The following is a 22,070-nucleotide window of genomic DNA, read 5'->3' as shown; positions in this document are numbered from 1 at the left end:
ATAGTGGTCAATAAGCATGTAAAATATCACACTCTAATCACTGCAGATCTTTTAAGTGCTGCATATACATGTAGTTATTTATATCTGGCTTATTACATAGGTCATAAATGGGAAATTACTTAACAAATATTGTGAACAATAATGTCATGAGGTTAAAGAAAATCATATGCTTTCCTGAGAACTGCTAGTATAGAAAAATATTGACTGATAAACAGTCCCTATTGGGGCATGCAAAATTGTTAACAGAATAGATACGATTCTATATAGAGACATCATTGTTCAGATTAAAATATAACACTTAAATATAACACATAAGGATTAAGCTTGGGGCTAGTTAACAAATTTTTATGTAGTTTCCCCTAATTGCTGCACATTAGCCTAGTATGGAAAGTTAGAAAGTACCTTAAAGACTTCTCCACATTCCTTTGCTTCTAAGAGATACCTTCTTCCAGTCATTCCAAAAATTCTCCATACTTATTTTGAAAATATTCGGGAACTTAATAATCATTTCTTTTTGAAACAAAATGTATGTGATTGACATAAGTTATAAAAAATATGTTATATTAAAATATAAGAAATATAACTTCTGAGTATAAAATATTATCAACATAAATAATGATTTCCACTAACATGCAACAACTCCTCATAAAAACTTTTTAATATAAACATTATAACTTCTGGATATAAAAAAATTATCAACACAAATAACGATTTCTGTTAATTTGTAACACCTATTCCCTAAAGAAAATAGTAGCTAGGCTGAAACATTTATTATAGTCATGTTCTTAGATTTTTGAAGTAAAACAGGTGATGATTTTTCTCTTTAAGAAATAGCTCATCATCAGAAAAACACATGCTTATCTCTGATGCATCTTTAATCCATTTCGTAATCTGACCAATCAGTATACTTTAAAACATTTTAGAACTTGTAAAGTATAATTGCCTCAGTTTTTTCCTTCTTGGAAGAGTAGGCCCATGTAATTTTCTTCCTTTTTGTTTTCTCTGTAACCACACGAACAATGCCATACCTGCCCACCACATATAAACCAAGTTCAGACCCTCCAGGAATACACTACCACTTTCTCTCTAAATCCAGCACCTACGGCACTTGAAGAAATGGTAACACTACATGAGGATGTAACATTACTGCCTGCAATGTGCCAGCATGGAGTTGTGTGAGAATCGTTTCTGCATGTTTTCAACTAACTTGATTGTCTTTCGCACAGAATGGTTTTACTCCACTGCACATTGCCTGCAAGAAAAACCGCATCAAAGTCATGGAACTGCTGGTGAAATATGGGGCTTCAATCCAAGCTATAACAGAGGTAGAAAAATGTTTCAGCTTGTCACGAAACATTCCTTCTCTTACTCCTTCTTCCCCTTCCTTCTGCCCATCTTCTGTCCTCTTCACTCAAGTATTATTTATCTGAAGAAGCCCCAAAGCCCCCACCGGTGCAGAGGAGTAAAACTGCTGTCGCTTTGTTTCGCAGTCTGGCCTCACACCAATACATGTGGCTGCCTTCATGGGCCACTTGAACATTGTCCTTCTTCTGCTGCAGAACGGAGCCTCTCCAGATGTCACTAACATTGTGAGTATGGCTTGGGTCAGAATAACCACAGGGAGAAAGAGAGGAAGCGTGTGGGTGTGTAGGGATGTTTGTGTGTGTGTGTGTGATCAAAGCTCAGCGGCTGAGCTAGAAGGTCGCTGAGAGGAACCTCCATAGGGTAAGAAATGTTTTAGAAAATAATAAAATGGAAGCTGTGGAATAAGACTGTGTCAGCTTCCTGGTGCAGATAAATTGAACATGCATCTTAAATACACTTATAAAACAAAATACATTTTAAAAGCTCCTCTGAACGTGAAGGAATGATTGATTGGAATAAAATGTTCAGGACTCACTCTACTTGCTTGAGTGAATCATATTCCAGGAAATTTTGGTTAAAATATTAGGTCAGTACCATAATCAATTATATCAAATGATTAACCAGAGATAGACCAATATTAGAAGGTTTTTTACTTAATATCAAATTCTCCCTCCCTCCTTCGGTTACATGGATTTTCCATTTTCTAACCTTACTTTGATTTTTCCTTTTGATTTGGTTGGCTGAATTAGTTATAACTTGCAACTTTTTCATGTATCCTGAAATCCATGTTGGTCTTCAGACAACTTTTGTTCTGACAGTAAATGCTGGATATTCCAGAATTCTTCTACCTAATCTAAATTAGGATTTTTACTTCCCATTTCTTTATATTTCTCTCATTTTCTTGGAGTCAGCCCAGTTAAACTTTGATCATTGAATGCAGATTTTCTCCTGAGCAAGAGAACTTGCTCTGTACAAAATATTGTCATGTATTTGAAGCTCACCAGGACCCACTGGAATATTGAGATTTTTAAAAAAGTATTCAACAGAAATAACTCCCCAAATAAATGTTAGTGCTTATTATTAAAATGAATCATATTTTCAAAAGCAATTGGTTTACTGTTGTTGCTAATTTTTGGTATTCCATTCCTTTTGAGTTGTGAAATGGAATGTTCAATTTTACTTTTTATTCATATTCCCTCTCATTTTCTCATTTCCTTGTATTTTATACACTGTTTCTGTGCTGAAGCTTCTGATGCATGGACAAAATCCATGTGAAATAAATTTATTTGATTTTAAAGATAAGTTAATACCTCTCTTCATATTATTCACAATTGGAGTATAAAACCATTAAAGAATTGAAATATAGTCTGTATTTTTACACCCCCCTAATTACAGCTTACTGATCCTAAAGTAATAATATATGCTAATTTTAAATTTCTCCACTAAGGATAAGAGTAATTTCACAACATGCCAATTTGAGTTTAATTTATGGTCACTTCTTAGAACTTTAAAAGAAATCAGTAGCACCCTTTTTCTGTTCAGAGATGACCACCTCCCTTTTTAAAATTGAGACCTACACAAACCAGTGCCTTTTAAAAAAAGTTCTCGGAGTACTCTCCCACTGTACTGTATTTTCCTTCTTTGCATTAAAATGCCTACAGGATCTCAGGAGCAATGGTAATACTATGTGAAATTATATTATCATATTATCATAGTAACATAGACAAGTATATTCTATGCAATGCTTGATTGAAATCCCCCATGTTAATCGTTCTGAGGGGAGATTTTTGCAAAATCATCAAAGAAAAGCCACATGAAATGATTGTATGATTTTGTGGCACTCTTAATTTGCTTCTTAACTGACCAATTCCAAATTATTTGATGGTTATGTATTTGCTCCATATTGACATACTCCACTCCGCAAAGAAAAACAAAAACAAAAACAAAAAACTATATGGGCTACATATAGATTTTCAAATAAAAAACAAATTTTTATTTGTTAAACAAAATATCAATTAAAACAATAAAAATGTTGACATATTTAGGTTCTTGAATACTCCCAAATTTGGCAATTGCGATATTAAACTTTAAATTCCACCTGTTGGTCATTATAAAGTTCTTCATTTTGTTTTATCTTCTCATTCGTCCATTACATACTCTTTCTCTTTAGCCTTATCAAAACAAATACTTAGAGCCACCTGCCAATGTAATCCTCTTCTCAAATGTGTTTCCTAGTTGCTTTTTGTTTGTTCATTTTAATTTTTGTATGATGTGTTCTTCAGGGAGCAGATACCATGTAGATAGGGTTACCAGATAAAATACAGGACTCCTGGTTAAATTTGAATTTCAGATAAACACCAAATAGTTGTTTTTAGTATAAGTATGTACCATTCAATAGTTGAGACACATTTATACTAAAATAATTATTCTTTGTTGGTCTGGAATTCAGATTTAACCGGCCATCCTGTCTTTTGATATGCTAAATCTGGCAACCGTACATTTAGAGGAATTTAACTTTCTCTAGCAGTGGGATGCCTGTGAACTGGTGTATTCTCAGAACGTGAGGATATAGCTGTTGCATCCAAAACTCTTTGCAGGTTGATTAAGAAACTGTGTGAACACTGACTGCCTGCTTGCTGTGTCAGAGTTGGTCATTTCCTGACCCCAAAGTACCCTACCCTTGAAGCCTTTGTGTGTTGCCTGAAATCATGTTGCATTTTTGAATGCAATGCTGTCTGTTGTGCTTTGATGCTTTACAACTGATGCAGCCAAAGTGGAAGTCAATGTAGCTGTCAGCAGAGTCAGTTTTAACAACTGGGAGGAGGGGCATGAAATGTAGTACCTGCTTTGGACATGAGCATACCCATTCTCCTGCCAGTCTTGTTTTTGTCTCAAAATTCACTCCAAGTGCGAAGTGTACCAATAACTCAATCATATGCAGATATTATTACCGCAAATCTCCCTTTCCAGAAGGCTCACAAATGCACTTTAAAACCTAGAAAGCTGAACTGCCAGTTGTAATACATCCATAATGCAAAGTATTCATTGACAACCATGGGAGTAGAAAACCCAGCACTTTTGGAGCTGTCCAGAATGCAAAGTGGGGGACAATCGAGTTTTTCTCTTCTTACAGCAAATCAACGGATTCATGACTAAGTTCACACTTCATACTATGTTTAAGAATTTCCCCTAACCCTTAAAGTTAATTAGCTTAAGATAAGGAAAACAGGGCATTGAATAAGATGAGGTGCCCAATAATTAAGAAATGGAACCTACTGATTAAAATATATATACCCTCTTTCATTTTCTTATTTATACTTATGTGTAAACAAGGGTAACATAATATAAAAGGGTAAAGGCAATTTACATAAAGGTCAATTACCCAAAAGTCATTAAATAAGAATTAAACAAGACCATTGTTTTAAAGTAGAGAGACCATTTGCATATATATATACATATATATATATATATATATCTTTTCTTCATATATAATGTTTAATACTTTAGATTAGGTTTTATATCTAACTTGTCAATTTCAAATGTGTAACCATCATAAAAACAACTTATTTTAAGCATAAATAAAGATACTAGAAATACTAAGACTAGTATTTGAAACCTTTTAGATTTTGAAAACCCCTTACTGATAAAGTTTGGCTTGTAAACGTATAAATTCATCGTTGAGTAGGTACTCCTGAGGCCTCTTTGACTTAACTTCTTATAAGGAAACTCATTTTTTGTCTTCATTCTACTAAAATTAGTAAAATTGCTGTACTATTATAAGACTTAGAAATGGAATAAAGATTTGAGGGTTTTTAAAAAATAGTTAGAAGTTCCCTTCATCTATTTAGAGGCAGGTTTTAAGTGATATAGAAAAGTTAGAAATCATGGCTGTCTGAAGAGGGAAAATCTTGCCATACATCCAAAGTCTGAAAACAGTACTGCTGTTCCAATCATGTTATTTTATGTAATAACATACTCCAAATACATTTACTCTACAAAAGTCAAAAGATGTCATCAGAAAATAAGGCCATTAGAGGATAAATGAATCATCAACAAAAAGAAGATTAGAGTAGACATCCAGCTTAATGCTCTCAAATTCAGATCATTGGGATTGAATTTCTCATAACTTCATAAGGAATGGGTCTCTGAATACTAGCAAAAAATGAACTCTGAGCTAAGTACCAAACTAAAGTTTGTCTTAAATCTGGGTTTAAGGGTTTGTTGTGCAAGTAATCAGAAGAAATTATTCACTGGAATTTGTCAAACGTTATCCAGTTACCTCAACCAATGTTGAAATCAATTTAGTTTATTTGGAATAGTTGACCTGGTTGAAATCAACCTTATTTTCTAGTATAGTTGTGGTGGCTAAAATAACTTTTATTCCAGTATCTTATTCTTTTATACTGTAAAATTGTTTGAAAGAATGAATCCCTGCTTTCTTTAGAACTACATGTGGTTTTAAAATATGCGGATTGAAAAAAAAACCCTTCTCTTAGAGGCAGTAATTAACAGGCTTCCCAATGAGAAAATTCTCTGATGTCTAACCATCATCCTTCATGCTACAGGTTAAGCTACCTTTTTCTGATAAGTGTGTCTTCCTTGATGCAGCATGAAGCTACTTGAGGAGACACCTGAAGCTCAGTGCTGCCCACCTCAACTGATGGCACTGTTAACATTGCTTTACTCATCTCTCAGTATTTCTCTCAAATAACTGTCTGTAATTAAATACGCTCATCAATAATAAGCAGAAGACCTCCTGGGCAAATCAGATTCCTCGTATGAACAGTCTTTATCTAGTCTCATAACACAAAGATAAAGCCAATGTAAAAAAAATAGTTTATTTCAGAAGTAAATTTTGAATTCTGAAAAGAAATGACATGTATGGTACAGATGATGTGATTTTTTTTGCACCGCGTTGACTTGATCTTCAGCATCTAGAGTTTCTCATAAAAACGGGATCGAGCTGTAATCACATATTTAAGTGAGACAGATTTTAGATTTGAAGGATGAAAGGTAACTTCATATCACCAAAAGCAATTTAGGTTATGCCACGTTGATTGTGAAGTTAAACCTCAGGGTATCCTGAATGTTTGGGTAAGTTCACTGATTCGTCATGAGTGAAAAAAAATTAAACACTTGTCTTATCCTTTTGAAGATGGAGAAGATACTGTTTTTCCAGACTAAACAATTATGAAATAATTATACCTTTTCATAGATTTCTTAAACTTTTGGATATAATGCTATCTTTCACAAAAAGGCACATTTTTATTCTATGCCATGCAGAGCAGTGGGTTTACTTATGATTGAATGATCTTTGTTTCCTGGCAGCGTGGGGAGACTGCACTGCACATGGCAGCCCGGGCGGGGCAGGTGGAAGTGGTCCGATGCCTCCTGAGAAATGGTGCCCTTGTCGATGCCAGAGCCAGGGTAGGTGCTGGTGCTTGCGGTTTTCTTCTGTTATGTGCATGAGTTCTATCCTTAAGAGATGCTGCTATTCTTCATCTCTTGATGTGGAAATGCCAAGGACTGTAAGTGAAAACATCAATTCAGTAACAGTTTTTCAGGCAAAAATGAAATGGTACAGTAAATATACACAATGGAAAATGCACTTCAATTTCAGAAACACTAACATTTGAAAAAATAATACAATTTAGTATCTAAGAAATTTGGCATTGACTAACATTTTAATAAATTTTTTTTACCTATGAAAGCACTTCCACATATATCTTCATTTTCATGAATTTAAACATTTTAACCTATATTATATAGATACTATATATATTAAAATTTATTTCTTACCACCAAAGCCAATCAAATTTCCATAGACATTCCTTACTAGTAACTTAGAAACAAACCATATTCAAAGTTTTAATGTTTCCCTTCATCTGTTTTACTTTCCTCATTTCTATAATGAGTTCTACTTTTCTTCTTACTTTGATTTTCCATATTTAGGCATTCTACCCTTCCACTATTCCAAAATAAATGAATTTTGGCCCAGGAGATTGTGTGATAGGATTCTCCTATTTCTGATTCCCACAACTTGATTTTTTTCTTCTTCTTTTTAAAAAATTTCCCTTCCCAGTTGCTTTTTCCACCTTCTTCCTTTACACTGAATATTTTATCAATATCTTCTGTTTCCTTTTCCACGCTGTTTCATTAACTTTCGCACTAGCACCTTTGGGATTCTCATGGAATATTTAAACACTTTTCGCTTCTTGTTCAATATTTGATATATCTAAGCTAGAACTCACTTCACCTTGAATCCTACCGTAGTGAGTCCATTTTCAAAACAGTATTGTATTGAAATGAAAACATTCAGCTGGAAACATACAAATTGTCATTTCAGACAAGTCATTTCACTTCCGGGTCTTTATTATTAAAATATAAGGGTTGGACTTAGAAACCTTGAAACTCCTTTCCAGAATTCTTAACATTCTCTGACTCTATGAATTTTATAGCATTTTTTTCCACAGACCTTCATGCAGAATCCAGTGATACGTGGGCAGCCTTCATTACTCTAGTAGTTTTAATTTTTTTCTGCCTTTCTATCCATTGTGCAAGTAGTGTAATTTATGTTCTTCGGTACTCATCATTGGCATTTTATGCTCTTATATATTAAATGCTTTTGTTATTCAAACTCTATTCTTCCCTGCCTTGGCGTTTTTCTTGTTTTCCTTCCCTACCCCCTTAAAGACTATTTTTTAAAAGCAGTTTTAGTTCCACAGCACAATTGAGAGGAAAGTGCAGACGCTTCCCATAGGCCCGCTGACCCCACAGTCTTCCCAGTTATGAGCATTCCCCACCAGAGTGGTACATTGGTTATGAGTGACGAACCTACATTGATACATCATTATTCCCCCAAGCACCTAGTTTACGTTAGGGTTCACGCTAGGTGTTGTACATTCTATGGGTTTGGACAAATGTATAATAACATGTATCCATCCTTATAGTATCATATAGAGTAGTTTCACTGCCCTAAAAATCCTCTGTGCTCTGCCTAGTCTCATTTCCTTTTAAGTTTACCTGGCAATTCAGCTGTTAAAAAAAAATTTATGGTCCATCAATGCGCTCTGAATATCATGAACTTCATTAATTTTACCAGAAATTGTGGTAGTGTACCTGGTAAATATTTTGTAATCCATACTTAATAATAAAAGGGTTTCTCATTAATCCCTCTTAATATAAAATAAAACTGCTTAATAGTTTGTAGTCAAATTCCCACATGCATGAGCTTCTGAAAACTCCCTCTCTTAACCTAATACCATTGCTCTACAATTCACTCTCTTCCAAAGGGGAGATAGTTAAAATTATACCCAGTTACTACACTGATCTCCAAGGTCAAGATCTCTGGGTAGTCTGTTTTCTTCTTTCCTATCAGGTTTAGAAATAATACCTCATGGTTATATAATCATGGGGCTAAGTCATATTTATGCCTACTCCCAATATATAATGAAAGGAAAGTCATATCATCACAATAATATCTCTCAGTTAAAAGTGCAAGCAGCATACTCTATTCACCAGTCAAGAGCATAAGACATATTTTGCTGTACAGACTGGAAGGCCGGGGCTGCAGTGGCATAAGTTCCTGGGTCAACCAATGTGCTTGTCCCCCGGGCCCTGCCCTCAGGAAGGTCCTTTCTTGTCCAATGTCCTCCATGGACATAACTGAGAGGGCCGCTGGGACCTGCCCTTTTGGGAGTTCTCTTGCTTTAGGTGCCCGTATTCTGTTGGCACAATACGGGGGCCTGGCATTTGCTTTAGGGATTGAGCAATCACAGGGCCCCTAGTCTTAAACTCACTTGGAACTTAACTCACTTAAAACTTTAGTTAACTGCTGGTATATATGGTTCCTGGGAATCCTGTTAGCTAGTAACTTATAGCAGAAATTTTATCAAACATTTGAACCCTGTCCCAGCCTTTGCTATTTCTGTCTTTTGGTAAAAGGAGTTGGGGCTCAGCAAGTTTCCATAATTTTGGAAACTAGCAGTGGTGGTAAGGCAGAGCTCACGTCTTCCTGGATCAGGCTGTATCACTGTCAGTGATGCTTTATGATGAGAGAATTATTGCCCCTTATATTTGGAAGAGGCCTCGAGGATCAAGCTGCCCACATTTTTTTCTTTAGCTCTTCCCATGAATATTATCTTCTGTGATTTCCGAATTCTTTGCCTTGGATTGAATTAGCTTTAGCTTGGGGTGGCAAATTCAACTTTTGCAATTCTACAGGGAAACAATTACCCAAACCTCCAAGGTCTTATAATCTCTGATTACAGGTGGAAAGACTTTCTTATCAAATTTGTAGGTTCTTCCCTTTTCCACTTTTAGATAGGAGCATACCAAAAGTTGAAGAAAATGGGCAAAACAGCTTATTTCTTAACTTTCTTTTTTTTTTTTTAAACAAGTACCTTAATGCTCTGAGAACCAAGAGACACTGATCGATAATTTAAGCAGTTACTTGGCCACCACCAGTCAAGGACTGCCGCTTCTCAGCTATGGATTAAGGGGTCACCATTGCCCTAAGGCTCCCCCTCACTCACTGAAAACACATGTTAGAGTGTGTCCCTTGTAATACCCACCTCAATCAAATTCTGCTGGGCAGAAGTCCAAGCAGGGAAACCCAGAAACAACAGATGTTCATGATAGCTATCCTCAGGTTCTTTGGTCTTTGATTGTGTTTTGCTGTCCATTTATTTTTGTAACTGTAAATTCTCTCCATTCCTCTCTTTTCTCCTCTGTATTTCAGAGAAAGTTGTATCTTTTAAGTGTTGTCTGTCTCCCTTCCTATTGAGAGACCTCTTGTCCTGTTAGTTTTCTTAGAGGCTATCATATTGTATCTCTTTCTGCGGAATGAATAGACAAAGAAATGTCTTTAGAATCCAATGCCTGAATTCAAGTTCTGTTTTCATAGCTGCGTAACCTTGGACAGTCCTGGAAAACTCATTTAATTCCTCTTAATCTCTTTTCTCTGGAAAATTGTTGAATAATATATGTTACGCCTTCCTTTCAGGTCTAAGTATAGGACTTGTCAGGTATGCATCATACATGAAAGAAGTTTATAAGGTGCAAATTTTTCTAAAATTCCAATTCTATTGCTAAAATAATTGTATTATTACTGTTTATTATTTAGTTCTTACTACCTTGAAATGCATACAGTCCTATTTCATCTCTTCCTGTACCTTCCACTTAATACTTTTTTCCTTATAACGTTAAGATAAAGTGCATTTATTTGAACAGTTCTCCCTATTCTATTCTACCTTCTCCATTCATTCTTAGCCCTGGAAGTTGGCCCAGCTTTTCCTTTCTCACCTTTGTTATGACATGCCCTTGGGCAGATTATAGAGATATACCTCTTTTCATCACTAAGGTTACACACAATTTTCTTTTATCAAGACAATGGTTTGGCCTCGTTTTCTTAACACTGAAAACATTTTCCTGACCACACATTAGAGTCAGGTGATTTCTTGAGCCTTCTCGAACGTGCCCTTCCTGTCCCTTATACCAGCTCTATCCTCTCCCTGTTTTTAAATGTAAAGCACTTGGCAAATACTTAACCCCATTTGCTCCTCGCCAGACTTCCATTTCATCTTTGAAGCCCTGGATGTAAGTCCCAGACCCATCTGCAACGTTTCCTGGAACAACATCTTTTTAAATCAGATTGCAACATCTTCTTTATCCACAGTCTCTCCTTGAAGAAAATAACCAGCATTTGTATCCTTGGCTTGCTGAGTGGAGTAAGAACAAAGTTTTCCCAGCATCCCTCTTTTTTTTTCTCTTGATACAGTTCCCAGAATAAATACTGTCTCTTAGTGAAAGCTTTTGGATGAGAATCTAGGTCTTAGGACTTCTGGACTAGATTTCTTTCTTATTCAGAATGATGAGCTGGTTTATATTTAAACATAAGTGAAGGCTGAAGCCTTAATGAGTTGAGAAACATTTTGGCATGCCCAGAAAACAATGACCAAGTTCATGGAAATATCTACTTTTAAAAAAATTTAAGGAAGATTTTGTGACCAAACAGGTCATTCTATAACAAGATATAAATTGTAGTCAGAGTAGCAGTAATTTCCTTTTGGGTAGGGGTTCCTGGAGATTCCAAGAAGACATCATGAAACATCTGAGTGAAATGTATTACCAGTGAAGTTTGGTCTGTCCTGCCACTAACTTTTTACTTGATCTGAGTTGTAGGAGGAACAGACGCCTTTGCATATTGCCTCTCGCCTGGGTAAGACAGAAATTGTTCAGCTGCTTCTACAACATATGGCTCATCCAGATGCGGCCACTACAAATGGGTACACACCACTGCACATCTCTGCCAGGGAAGGCCAGGTAGACGTGGCATCAGTCCTCCTGGAAGCAGGAGCCGCCCACTCCTTAGCTACCAAGGTAAGAGGAATGGTTTCATGCTGACATGGCCCAGGAGCAATCCTAAATCATAGAGTGTCAAGAAGGGTAGATCTCCTTTAGGCCTCCGACTTCTTCTTCCTCTTTGAATATTTTAGATTCATTTTCTAAATGACCAAGGGGGATTGTGAGATTACATATAATATCTTCAAAAGGAGGCCTGGATTCTCTTCTTCTAATTAATGCCGGTGTTGTTTCTAGAACTTTATTATTATTATTATTATTATTATTATTATTATTATTATTATTATTATTATTAGGCCACGCTGTGTGACTTGTGGGATCTTAGTTCCCTGACCAGGGATCGAACCCGGGTCCCCTGCAGTGGAAGCACGGAGTCCTAACCACTGGACCACCAGGGAATTCCCTCTAGAACTTTAATTAAGATGATTTCCATAAAGCAAGTGTTATTTTCTCTTTACTTTCCATGATAAAAATCTATAATATATTCCCATGAATATATTATAGAAAAAAAATACAATTCCCAAATACATTGAGCTAGTATTACTACTGAGGAAGATAATATTGCATTAGATTGGCAAAACTGTATTTGTTGAGTTTTAGTACTACCTAGAAGTTCACGTCACATAATCTTGCATTTTTCCAACCCTGGTTTCAGCTATTATGCCCTTTCTGCTCCCTACACTTCACCAGCTACACAGTGTCTAAACAGAACTGGGCTGGAGATTCACACTTTATTAGTTGTTATTGTCATCTAACAAAGGATTTTACTTATGTTCAAAGTTTTGAGCTAGGGCAGAGTAATTTTTTCTCCACTTGACACATTATATTTGAGATCCCTCTTTGGATATGACTTAGAATAAAACACGAACGCAGCTAATTGGAGCAAAAGAAATTGGACTAGTACAGAAGAGAAGAAGAATGAGACACATTACAGCCTACAATAAGTGAATTATTCACAGGGCAAAATAATTCCCACAAATACAACAGTGATTCAGATTACTAAGGAACGGGCAAAAATACTGCATCTGGGGGAGAAGGGAGTTTGCAAGTACGAACTGAAGTACTGTGGTGGCATCTGTCCTCTTAGAGGTAGGAGCAGCCTGCTGGCTGTTACGACTTACCTGGTTGCCTATGGCTGTAAAACATGCTTTGATGTAAGAAGTTGGTAATTATTCAAATGCTGAAATCAGAAGGGTTGAAAGGATTTTTTAAATCTTTTTTTAAAAAAATCATAAATTAAACAACAAACATAGAGTTGATCCTTAAACAATGAGAGGGTTAGGGGCGCCCACCCTTCACACAGTTGAAAATCCTCATATAACTTATAGTCTGTCCTCATATCTGCAGTTCTTCTGTATCTTGGGTTCCTCATATCCATGGTTCCACATCCTTGGATTCAACTAACTGCAGACTGTGTAGTACTGTAGTATTTCCTATTGAAAAAAATCCACATATAAATGGACCTCCACAGTTCAAACCTGTGTTGTTCAAGGGGCAACTGTGTAATAATAATAATAATAATAATAGTAATAATAACCCAAGAGAGACTGGGTGATTGTCTCATCAGATGAAGGTGATAAATAAATGAAATTTAGGTATATAAAATACAGAAATAGGGAATAAAACATAATCCCTTGTCTTCCAAAGATTTTTAGAATTAAAAATATATCTAAAACAATAGTAAATTAGGACAGTTAAATGGAAGAAACTATTAAACAAAACAGTTCCACAGTGGAACTGACTGGGGTTCTGAAGGGTAGTTGACTCATCATCAGTAAAGCTATTTAAGTGTTGATAAATATCAGAGGGTAAATGAAATCCTGATGAGATTAACATAGGGGAAGAAGGAAGACTTGTGATTCGAGAGATGCTTTCCAACCTCTATTTTGTGGTTCTATAGTAAAGATTCTATGTAGTTTTGTCTAATAATAGTTTCCAAATTTATAAAGGGCCTGGATCACTATTCCAGCAAGACTTTAAGGATAAGAAGTTTTTTTTTTCTTTCTTACCACATGGTTTGTCTCAGAGAACTCTACTTCATCCTGAGTGTCACTCCAATCATTGTGTGGATTGAGTTAGAGGGAAGAGAGCATTAACAGCAAACGTTGGCTTAAATGGACTTCCTATATTTGCCCCACACTTGGGAAAAGCAGAAGATTTACTCTGCTCCAAGGACTTCTTAGTACCTAATGTTCAAAAAACAGCAAAAAGAAAAATGACATCTTAGCTAAAAATAATTTTTGTAGTGACACTGTGAAAAAGCAGTATTGCTTCTTGAGGGATATTCTGTATTCTGATGAAGGCTTAAATGGTCTGGAGGATAAGCCCTATCTTAGACCACTTAACCCAGGCATGTTTGCTGTGTGTGTTTTGCAAGCCCCGGTCAGCTTTAGAATTCTCCCGCTCCCAATGTAGTGCCAGAAGAGCATGTGATTAGACTGTCTGGCCAAGAGGATGGATTTGAGATCATGGTGTAGGAACTGTGCCATCCTTGAGATCTGAGTCCAGGGACCTAGCTGTATTTGTAACACACTGCTAATTACAGAGAGTGACATTGGTTAGGCACACAAGACATTGAATCTGTACGTGTAAACATGTGTAGGAGAGCAGCAGTTTAAAAGTTTGGTGTTAATCAGCTCAACATCCTGCCAGAAGTAGACTGTATTTTCCGAAAGGAATTGATCTTATATAAAGTGTGGGTCTTTTGAGAAAAGGGATAAGAGTCAGGACGAGAGGTGCTTTTTAAACGGTGAACTGTTTTTGTTCTGTCCACCATTTTATCTTGCTATTTCTGCAGAAAATGCAATCAACTGAATCACAAATAATTTTTTTTTAATCATAGCTGCTGAACTACCCTAAACCTTAAATAAAGAAATTTGGAATTCAGGTATTATAAAAAGGATAGGAAAAACGAGAAAGCCTGGTCAGGAGGTACTACTACTGTCTCAATCCTATTAATTTTAGAGGCAAGAAAAAGACAGGGTTGTTTTTTTTTTTTCACTCACAAATCAGAGCCATTTTACTGACACATAAATTCCAAGCCTAGAAAGTCAAATTTCAGTCTCTAAGCCCTCAAAATAAAATTTCTTTTGTTCAGTCTGTCAAGCCAAACTCTTGCTTGTTAAACTTTATGCTTTGTCCTAGTCCTTGTTTATGGCTAACAGATTTAATGCTCCCAGTATTTTTCCCAAATGGAGAATCAACATAAGTTTGCTTAATATGTTAACCAGTAAAAAAAAGATTTTGTTAGCCGTCACAAGGAAAACTGCTACATTTTACTTTTGTTCTTCACATTTTCAGAAGGGTTTCACACCCTTGCACGTAGCAGCCAAGTATGGAAGCCTGGATGTGGCAAAACTTCTCTTACAACGCCGTGCTGCTGCAGATTCTGCAGGGAAGGTAAAAGTTTCCAAGCATATATGTTTGTTATATAACTCGGTCAAGTTGGAAGCTTGGGAGATCTGCATTTCAAGATATTTGGCTCACCCTTCTTAAAGGAATATGAATGTAACGGATGAAACTATACCAAATAGATATGATGGCGGTGTCCGTGACCTGCCCACATATACACTGATTCAGAAGGTATTTAAAAGAGCTGTGCCTCAAATGTGTGTTCCCGTCACAACAGGGCCCAGAACTTCTCTATGTTAAGAAGAATCCTTGCAATGTTAACGTAATAATTCTTACATGGCATTTTAGACTTTTAATTATGGTGGAATCACGATGCCCTGTGCTAACTGAAAGCTCAACGGATCATTTTCAGTTTTAGTTACGTTTCTAATAAGAAAATCATGAGGTATTTATTTTTATTTTTTCCTATTGACTATATTAATGAATTAACATGGACTTAATCGATACCAGTTTCCTCGCATCCTGGCGGCTTCAGGGCAGCTAATGCTAATTTATTAATACTGAAACTTCAACACACCCATTACAGAATGGCCTTACCCCGCTCCATGTTGCTGCTCATTATGACAACCAGAAGGTGGCGCTGCTGTTACTGGAGAAGGGTGCTTCCCCTCATGCCACTGCCAAGGTGAGGACCACAGAAAGGATTTACAGACTGTAGGGTGGAACTCTAATCTGACCGGACATGGGAATTGTTCTTTAAGCACATGGTGCTGATATAACTGCAACTAGTCCTGGCAATAGTAGCTTTTGGTACTGTCCTTTTTTTTTTTTTCCCCGACCGTTTGCTTCCACAAAGCCTTTTAAGATTTTTTACAAGTCAGCAAATACTAAGGGGACGTGCCCAGGAACCAGTAAAGATGACTCTGATTGCCAACACTCAGTGTTTTAGACACACACAAGTATGAGTTTTGAGAAATTAAACGTAAGAAAGGCAGTTCAGGTTTTCCCTTCTCTCGTATAAACAGAATGTTGTGATACACCTACCCTTTTATTCACTCATTCCTTATGACTTCAAATTTTTCACTGTGCTCTATATGAAAGACTCTTTGTTTTTTACATGCTTCATTCGTCTTAACTATAGCATACATCCTTCCAAGTTCCTAGGCTAGGAATGCATTTTGGGGGTATGTGTAGCATCAACTCATAAAACAGCTCCAACTAAGACTTGAACCTTTGGACAGAGTGTTTCCCACCATTTGAGCTGCCTCTTTATTACACTGAAAATATACATGAATGTCATATAACAGATAAAGTCATCACTGTATCTTTCATTTATTCATTCAGTAAACATATATTGAGAAGATGTCATAGTTTATTTAAAAAGAAAAATATTTCTTGTGGTGGGAAAATATTCATGCTATATTAGATGACATAATAAAGCAACAACTATTACCACTTACATGCCAAACACTGTGCCTAGCATTTTACATGCAATATCTCATTTAATCTCATAATAATCCCATGAGATTGGTATTATAATGGTTTCTATTTTACAGATGAGGAAGTGAGATTTAAATAGGTTACTTTGTACGTCCAAAGTCACATGACTAATAATTGACAGAGCTAGGATTTGACCTCAGACAATCCGACTTTAGAGGCAGCACTCTTAACCGCTAGGTCTACTACATCCCAAAGCAGTAGAGGAGAATTATTCCGCTTCTATTATATAACTATGTACATATATACTCACATGTCTATTTAAATTATACACATTATACATATATAATAAAATGGAATACTCTATGTGAAAGTATATTTTGTATATAAACAAATTATATATAATAAACTATTATATGTATAACTTTGTACCCATACCTATATATAGATCTATATATGTATGTATATATACACACATATACATATTTTATTGCTACAAATATACGGCTTATAATAAAATATTTAAACTGTCAAAAGAGCAGGACAAATTTTTTTATTGCACATACCATTCTTATTTCTTTATAACCCTTTCTCTGTAATCTCATCAATCATGCATTTGTTTTATGTCTTTCTTCCTACTAGATTATAACCTACTTGAGGACATTAATCATGTTATAGTCATATTTGCATATCTCTGAGGTGTCTCATTCAGTATTATGTGGGTTCTCAATAAATTTGAATGGAAGAATGAAGACTGAGCGACTATTCCAATGGAATAAAAAAATCTGCTCATTTAACATGCCAGTATTGTTTTCATTAACTTTCTAGGCTGACCATTTTGAACAAAGATATGACTTTATCAACACCCAATACAACACATATGTATAAAGAAGGAATTGTAGTAAAACTATAAAACACGTGTTCTCCTCCCACAATGGGCTCTCAATCTACCAGGGAGAGAATACCTAACTTATAAAATAACGTGTATGGTTCTTCTAAAGAGACAAATGTACCCTTGATCTCCAGCCTCTATAGAGTGTGGTCCTTACTCTTTGGCACACGTGAACAAAGTCCAGAAGACTAGGGAGAGCATCCTCTACTCCAGGGTCCACAGTAGGGGGGGTTCAGGAGGCTCCTCTAGTGTCTTCCACTCATCTGACCTCGCCTGTCAATCAGCATGAGTCCTGTAGCTCGGGGGCTGCTCCGAGAGGCTGCCAGTTGGTTGGACCCCACCCCTAACTCCACTTTTGACACTCTGTTCACTACAGTTCCCCACCCCACCTCTCAACACACGTGGTCCCTTGGACCCTAGAACCTCTTTGCTTCTTTCTACCAAAATCCGGAATCTTTTCTTAGTCTTCATTGGGTTTTGTTGTTGTTATTGTTATTTGGTTCCAAAAACTTTGACTCTACAGGGAGTTAGGAGGGTTCTTCAGACTTGCAGGTTGAGTATCTGCTGGACACTCAGACCTCTTATATTACTAAAAATTTGACACTCTCTCTGATGATCTCTTATGTTGTTATGTTAAAACCTCCCTGTCTTCCTCCACATAGGTCTCTGACTTTACCTAAACTTGGTAGGTTTACTGATTCTTTGCTTAGCCTTGGTAAAGCCTGTGCTGCAGAAATAGGGGGAGTTGGGGCTGAAGAAATCCCACTGTAGCCAAAAAAGTGTTTAAACTTATAGCTTCCACAAAAATCTACGTGCCCTTTTATTCAATAGAGCCCACGGTCCAAGTGCAATGTTCTAGAGGACGTGGAACATCAGGGACCTATGAAAGGACTTCCAAGAAGAGCTGCTGAATTTCTTTAGCAGCTTAGAGGGCAATATCATTCATCTGAACTGAAAGATGCTTATTTTGGCTTGGAGAAAGGAAGACAGGGTAGATAGATAATGTAGGGACTTTGAAGATCAAGGTTTCATGACAACACATAAGGGCATTTAAATTCTCAAAACTCCTTTTTATTTTTTTGGTACCCTTTGCAGTTAGACTTCAGGAAATCCCATGACCTAAAATTCTTCTTAGAGTTTCACAAGAAGCCCTTGATCAATATGCTGTCTTTCCCTTCAGCATGCCACAGTCAGTGGCAAAGCCACTGTTTTTCATTTCTATCACGCATTTTTCATGGAAAATTCTACCTGACTTGATAAAGAAAAGGAAAGGAAACAATACAGGTTCCAGACTTACACTTGTTCCAGGGTTTTGTTTGTTTGTTCTTTTAACTAAGTATGGGGTTTAAAGTTTGGCTGTTGTAAACAAAGTGTGAGTTCCTCTGGTCCTCTCCACAAACTCCCACATAAAACTAGTAGCCTCTTATTGCTACTTTTGAGCAGTTTGTAGAGATGAAGGGGGGATCCAGGATTTTAACTGACCACCTAATAGGATTAATTGATTAATTAACCTAATAGGAATAATAGAAGCCTATTTTATTAATATCTTTTTCACCAGAATGCAGCCACTTAAAGACAGGGATCAGGTCTTGTCCACATCTATATCCCCACACCTAGCACACTCACCAGCATATGCTAGGTACCTACTAAATAGTTGTTGAGTGAGTAAAAAGTACAATCCAACCAGAAGCACATTGGTAGGAATGTTATAACAAGACCATAGAAATAATTCCATTTTATTCTCTTCTATTAAAACCATGTCTGAAATATGGTATTCAGTTCCAGGCAGCACAATTCAAGAGCTATATCGACAAACTAGAATCAGTCCAGAGCAGGTCATCCTTAATGGAGAGAGCTCTAGAAATGGGGCTTCTGTCAGGAATAGTTGAAGGAATGGGAAATTTAGCCTGGAAAAGGGAAGACTAAAGGGAGATATGAAAACCATCACCAGGTATTTAAAGGACGGTCATATAGAAGAGGAATCTGGCTTATTGCTCTTCAGGAACAGCATTATGAGGGGGAGATTTTAAGCTTTGGGGCATTTGTGTCTATATCTGTCTTACATGTAAGTAGAATGGGGTGCCTTGTGACATGGGTTGCAAAGATTTGGGTGTTGTTGGATGGAAACTTATGATGGGCAAGAATTTGGATTTACTATAAACGCACTTTTAACTTTTCTGTTGATTAGAGATTCTTATTTCCTTCAGACATATATCACGGCAATTGCTAAGCTTACAAATTACATGTGTTTTATCTTTACTTTTTTAGAATGGCTATACTCCTTTACATATTGCTGCCAAGAAGAATCAAATGCAGATAGCTTCCACACTCCTGAACTATGGAGCAGAGACGAACATTGTGACAAAGCAAGGAGTCACTCCACTCCATCTGGCCTCGCAAGAGGGGCACACAGATATGGTCACCTTGCTTCTGGATAAGGGAGCAAATATCCACATGTCAACCAAGGTATTCCAGTTTTGCCTCTTGCTTTAGTGAAGAGTCTTCTGAATGAATGTAAATAGAAACCAATCTAAGATAATCTGGAACAAAAAGGGGGCAGGTTTTAAAGAGAAACAGGAATATCTCATAGAATTCAAGGGTAGCAAAGGAGTCAAGCCTCATGAGGGACTGGGAGATCACAAGCAAGCAAGGAGTGAGGCTCACAGACTCTGCCTGTAGGGCTGCATGTTTGCACCTTGACTTTTCCCTACAAGTCAGTTTCATTTGCCTCTCTCTGTGGATCTGCTTCCTGTGTGTCTCTGTGTATGTGACCAAAGAGGCTACCCTATAGCTCCCAATAGCTAGCATCACTGCAATTCAAGCGGTCAGTCCAGATTGCCGTAGTACCTGCTGGTCCTAATTCCAAATTCCAGAGAGGGAGAGAGGTGGCAGTTTCATCTGGGTTCTGGCCCAAGCAATTGCTTCTAAGCTGCTGGTCTATGCCCATGACCTAAGTCATTTTCAGCTGGGCTGAGCTTCAGAGGCACCTGTTGGTTGGGAGCAGGGAACTCAGTAAAATAAAGATTTCTGAGCCAACTTCAGTTCAGCCTAGCTTGGGTGGTTGTTGTGGAGGTGGTCAGATAATCAGTGTTTTTAATAAAGCACCTCTCCAGAGAATGGCCTTTGTGGACAGCATATTAACTATAATAGAGTAATAGTTAGGGACATACCAGAAAAAGATATTATTCAAATATTCAAATATTTAGATTTTTACTAGTACATGTCAGTCTCTCTCCATATATAGCTATACCCCTATCTATCTTATCTATATCTATCTATATCTGTATCTATATCTATATATTTATATCTATATATACTTCTATGTACTCCATTGGAGCCAGCTGCTGAGAAACAAAAAATTGGAGCCTATATTTATAAGTTAGCTCATCAGTTAGATCTCCTAATACTTTTTTGTAACACGTGGTGTGGGTTTAGTGAAAATTAAGTTTCTTAGGATTTTCCACAAATATACAAATAAGATGTTTTCCACATCTCACTGTTGAATTAATTAGTACTTTTGGAGACTCAGTTGTAAGTTGGTCTTAATAACATTTGTAAATGGGTCGTGTAGCTTATGTCCTTTAGAAAGAGCTGTGAAAAAGACAGGCTGTCTTGAATGCCTCTAGAGCCCTATTCTGTGTCTTTATCACTCAGAAATGTTCCAGTACATCCCTTGCCCTTACACACTTCTCTCTTCTCTATCAAAAGGCCTCTGAGATCCTTTTTTAAAGCATGGTGAGACTAATTACACGGTTAGCCCTCCAAAAGATATTTGCATTTTAACAAGAATGAACATAATGAAGCCTTATGGTGAAATTCAGTGTGTCAGACAGTCATTAAAGTCTGGGGCATGGATTTCCTTGTGGTCATTAAAATCATGCCTCTCAGGTGGTCTTTTACCCCACTGGGGATAGTCTCACCATGAAACCAATAGTAGAATATTTCATTTAACATCAGTATACAAATGAGTCATGTAAGTGTTTACTGTCCATTAAAAACAAATCTTCATTCAAAAATAAACACAAGAAATCCATAAACAAATCAGGCAAAATTTTGAGTAGAATGGAAATTCTAGACATTTCATGAAACTGATCACACAGTGCTTCTGATGGTGTAATTTTTAATTCATAAAAATTGTAGATACATATCTGGAATCAGTTCACTATGTTCTCCCTGATAGTATTCTTCTAAACATATTACTTCCTTTGAGAGAATTTTAGCAGTCAATCAGCAAATATTTAATGAGTATTTTTGAATATTTTCTCCACTCAGCAATGGAGAAAAACATTCAATTTTAATCACAAACTATTTATGTTATCTTTATAACAATGATTTCAACATTGGGTGGTGTCTTAAAGACAAAGGCATGATGGACTGATATTTGCTACTAGAGTAAAATGTTAGTAAATATGTTAAGATATATCTGAATAACAATATAATATATAAAAATATAACCCTGGCTTTTGGTTGGTATTATTTATAATTATACATTATAATAATTAATAAATAAGTTATATATGAAATAAATAAATTATAAGATAATGCAACCATGAAAGTATCTCAGGTAATAAGCAAAGCTGATAATAAATTCTCCCGTTTTTGTAAATTACATATATTCTTTTTCTACTTAAGACCAACTAAAATCAGTAATTTCATATTCTCT

The 22,070-nt window shown here is 36.4% G+C and overlaps 1 protein-coding gene across 2 annotated transcripts in view; it reads left to right on the top strand.

Moving 5' to 3' along the window:
• ANK2 (ankyrin 2) overlaps positions 1–22,070 on the top strand; it is a 248,589-nt gene that overhangs the window by 108,770 nt on the left and 117,749 nt on the right. For both annotated transcript variants that reach the window (XM_061192043.1, XM_061192042.1), the window contains exons 11-17: positions 1,227–1,325; positions 1,491–1,589; positions 6,694–6,792; positions 11,548–11,745; positions 15,028–15,126; positions 15,665–15,763; positions 19,676–19,873. In XM_061192043.1, coding sequence (XP_061048026.1) covers positions 1,227–1,325; positions 1,491–1,589; positions 6,694–6,792; positions 11,548–11,745; positions 15,028–15,126; positions 15,665–15,763; positions 19,676–19,873 — 891 coding nt within the window. The remainder of the gene's footprint in view (positions 1–1,226; positions 1,326–1,490; positions 1,590–6,693; positions 6,793–11,547; positions 11,746–15,027; positions 15,127–15,664; positions 15,764–19,675; positions 19,874–22,070) is intronic.

This window comes from Eubalaena glacialis, chromosome 5, assembly GCF_028564815.1.
Source record: "Eubalaena glacialis isolate mEubGla1 chromosome 5, mEubGla1.1.hap2.+ XY, whole genome shotgun sequence".
In the NCBI taxonomy this organism is placed as follows: domain Eukaryota; kingdom Metazoa; phylum Chordata; class Mammalia; order Artiodactyla; family Balaenidae; genus Eubalaena; species Eubalaena glacialis.
The sequence above is the reverse complement of the archived record's forward strand: the minus strand, read 5'-3'. Positions and strand labels throughout refer to the sequence as shown.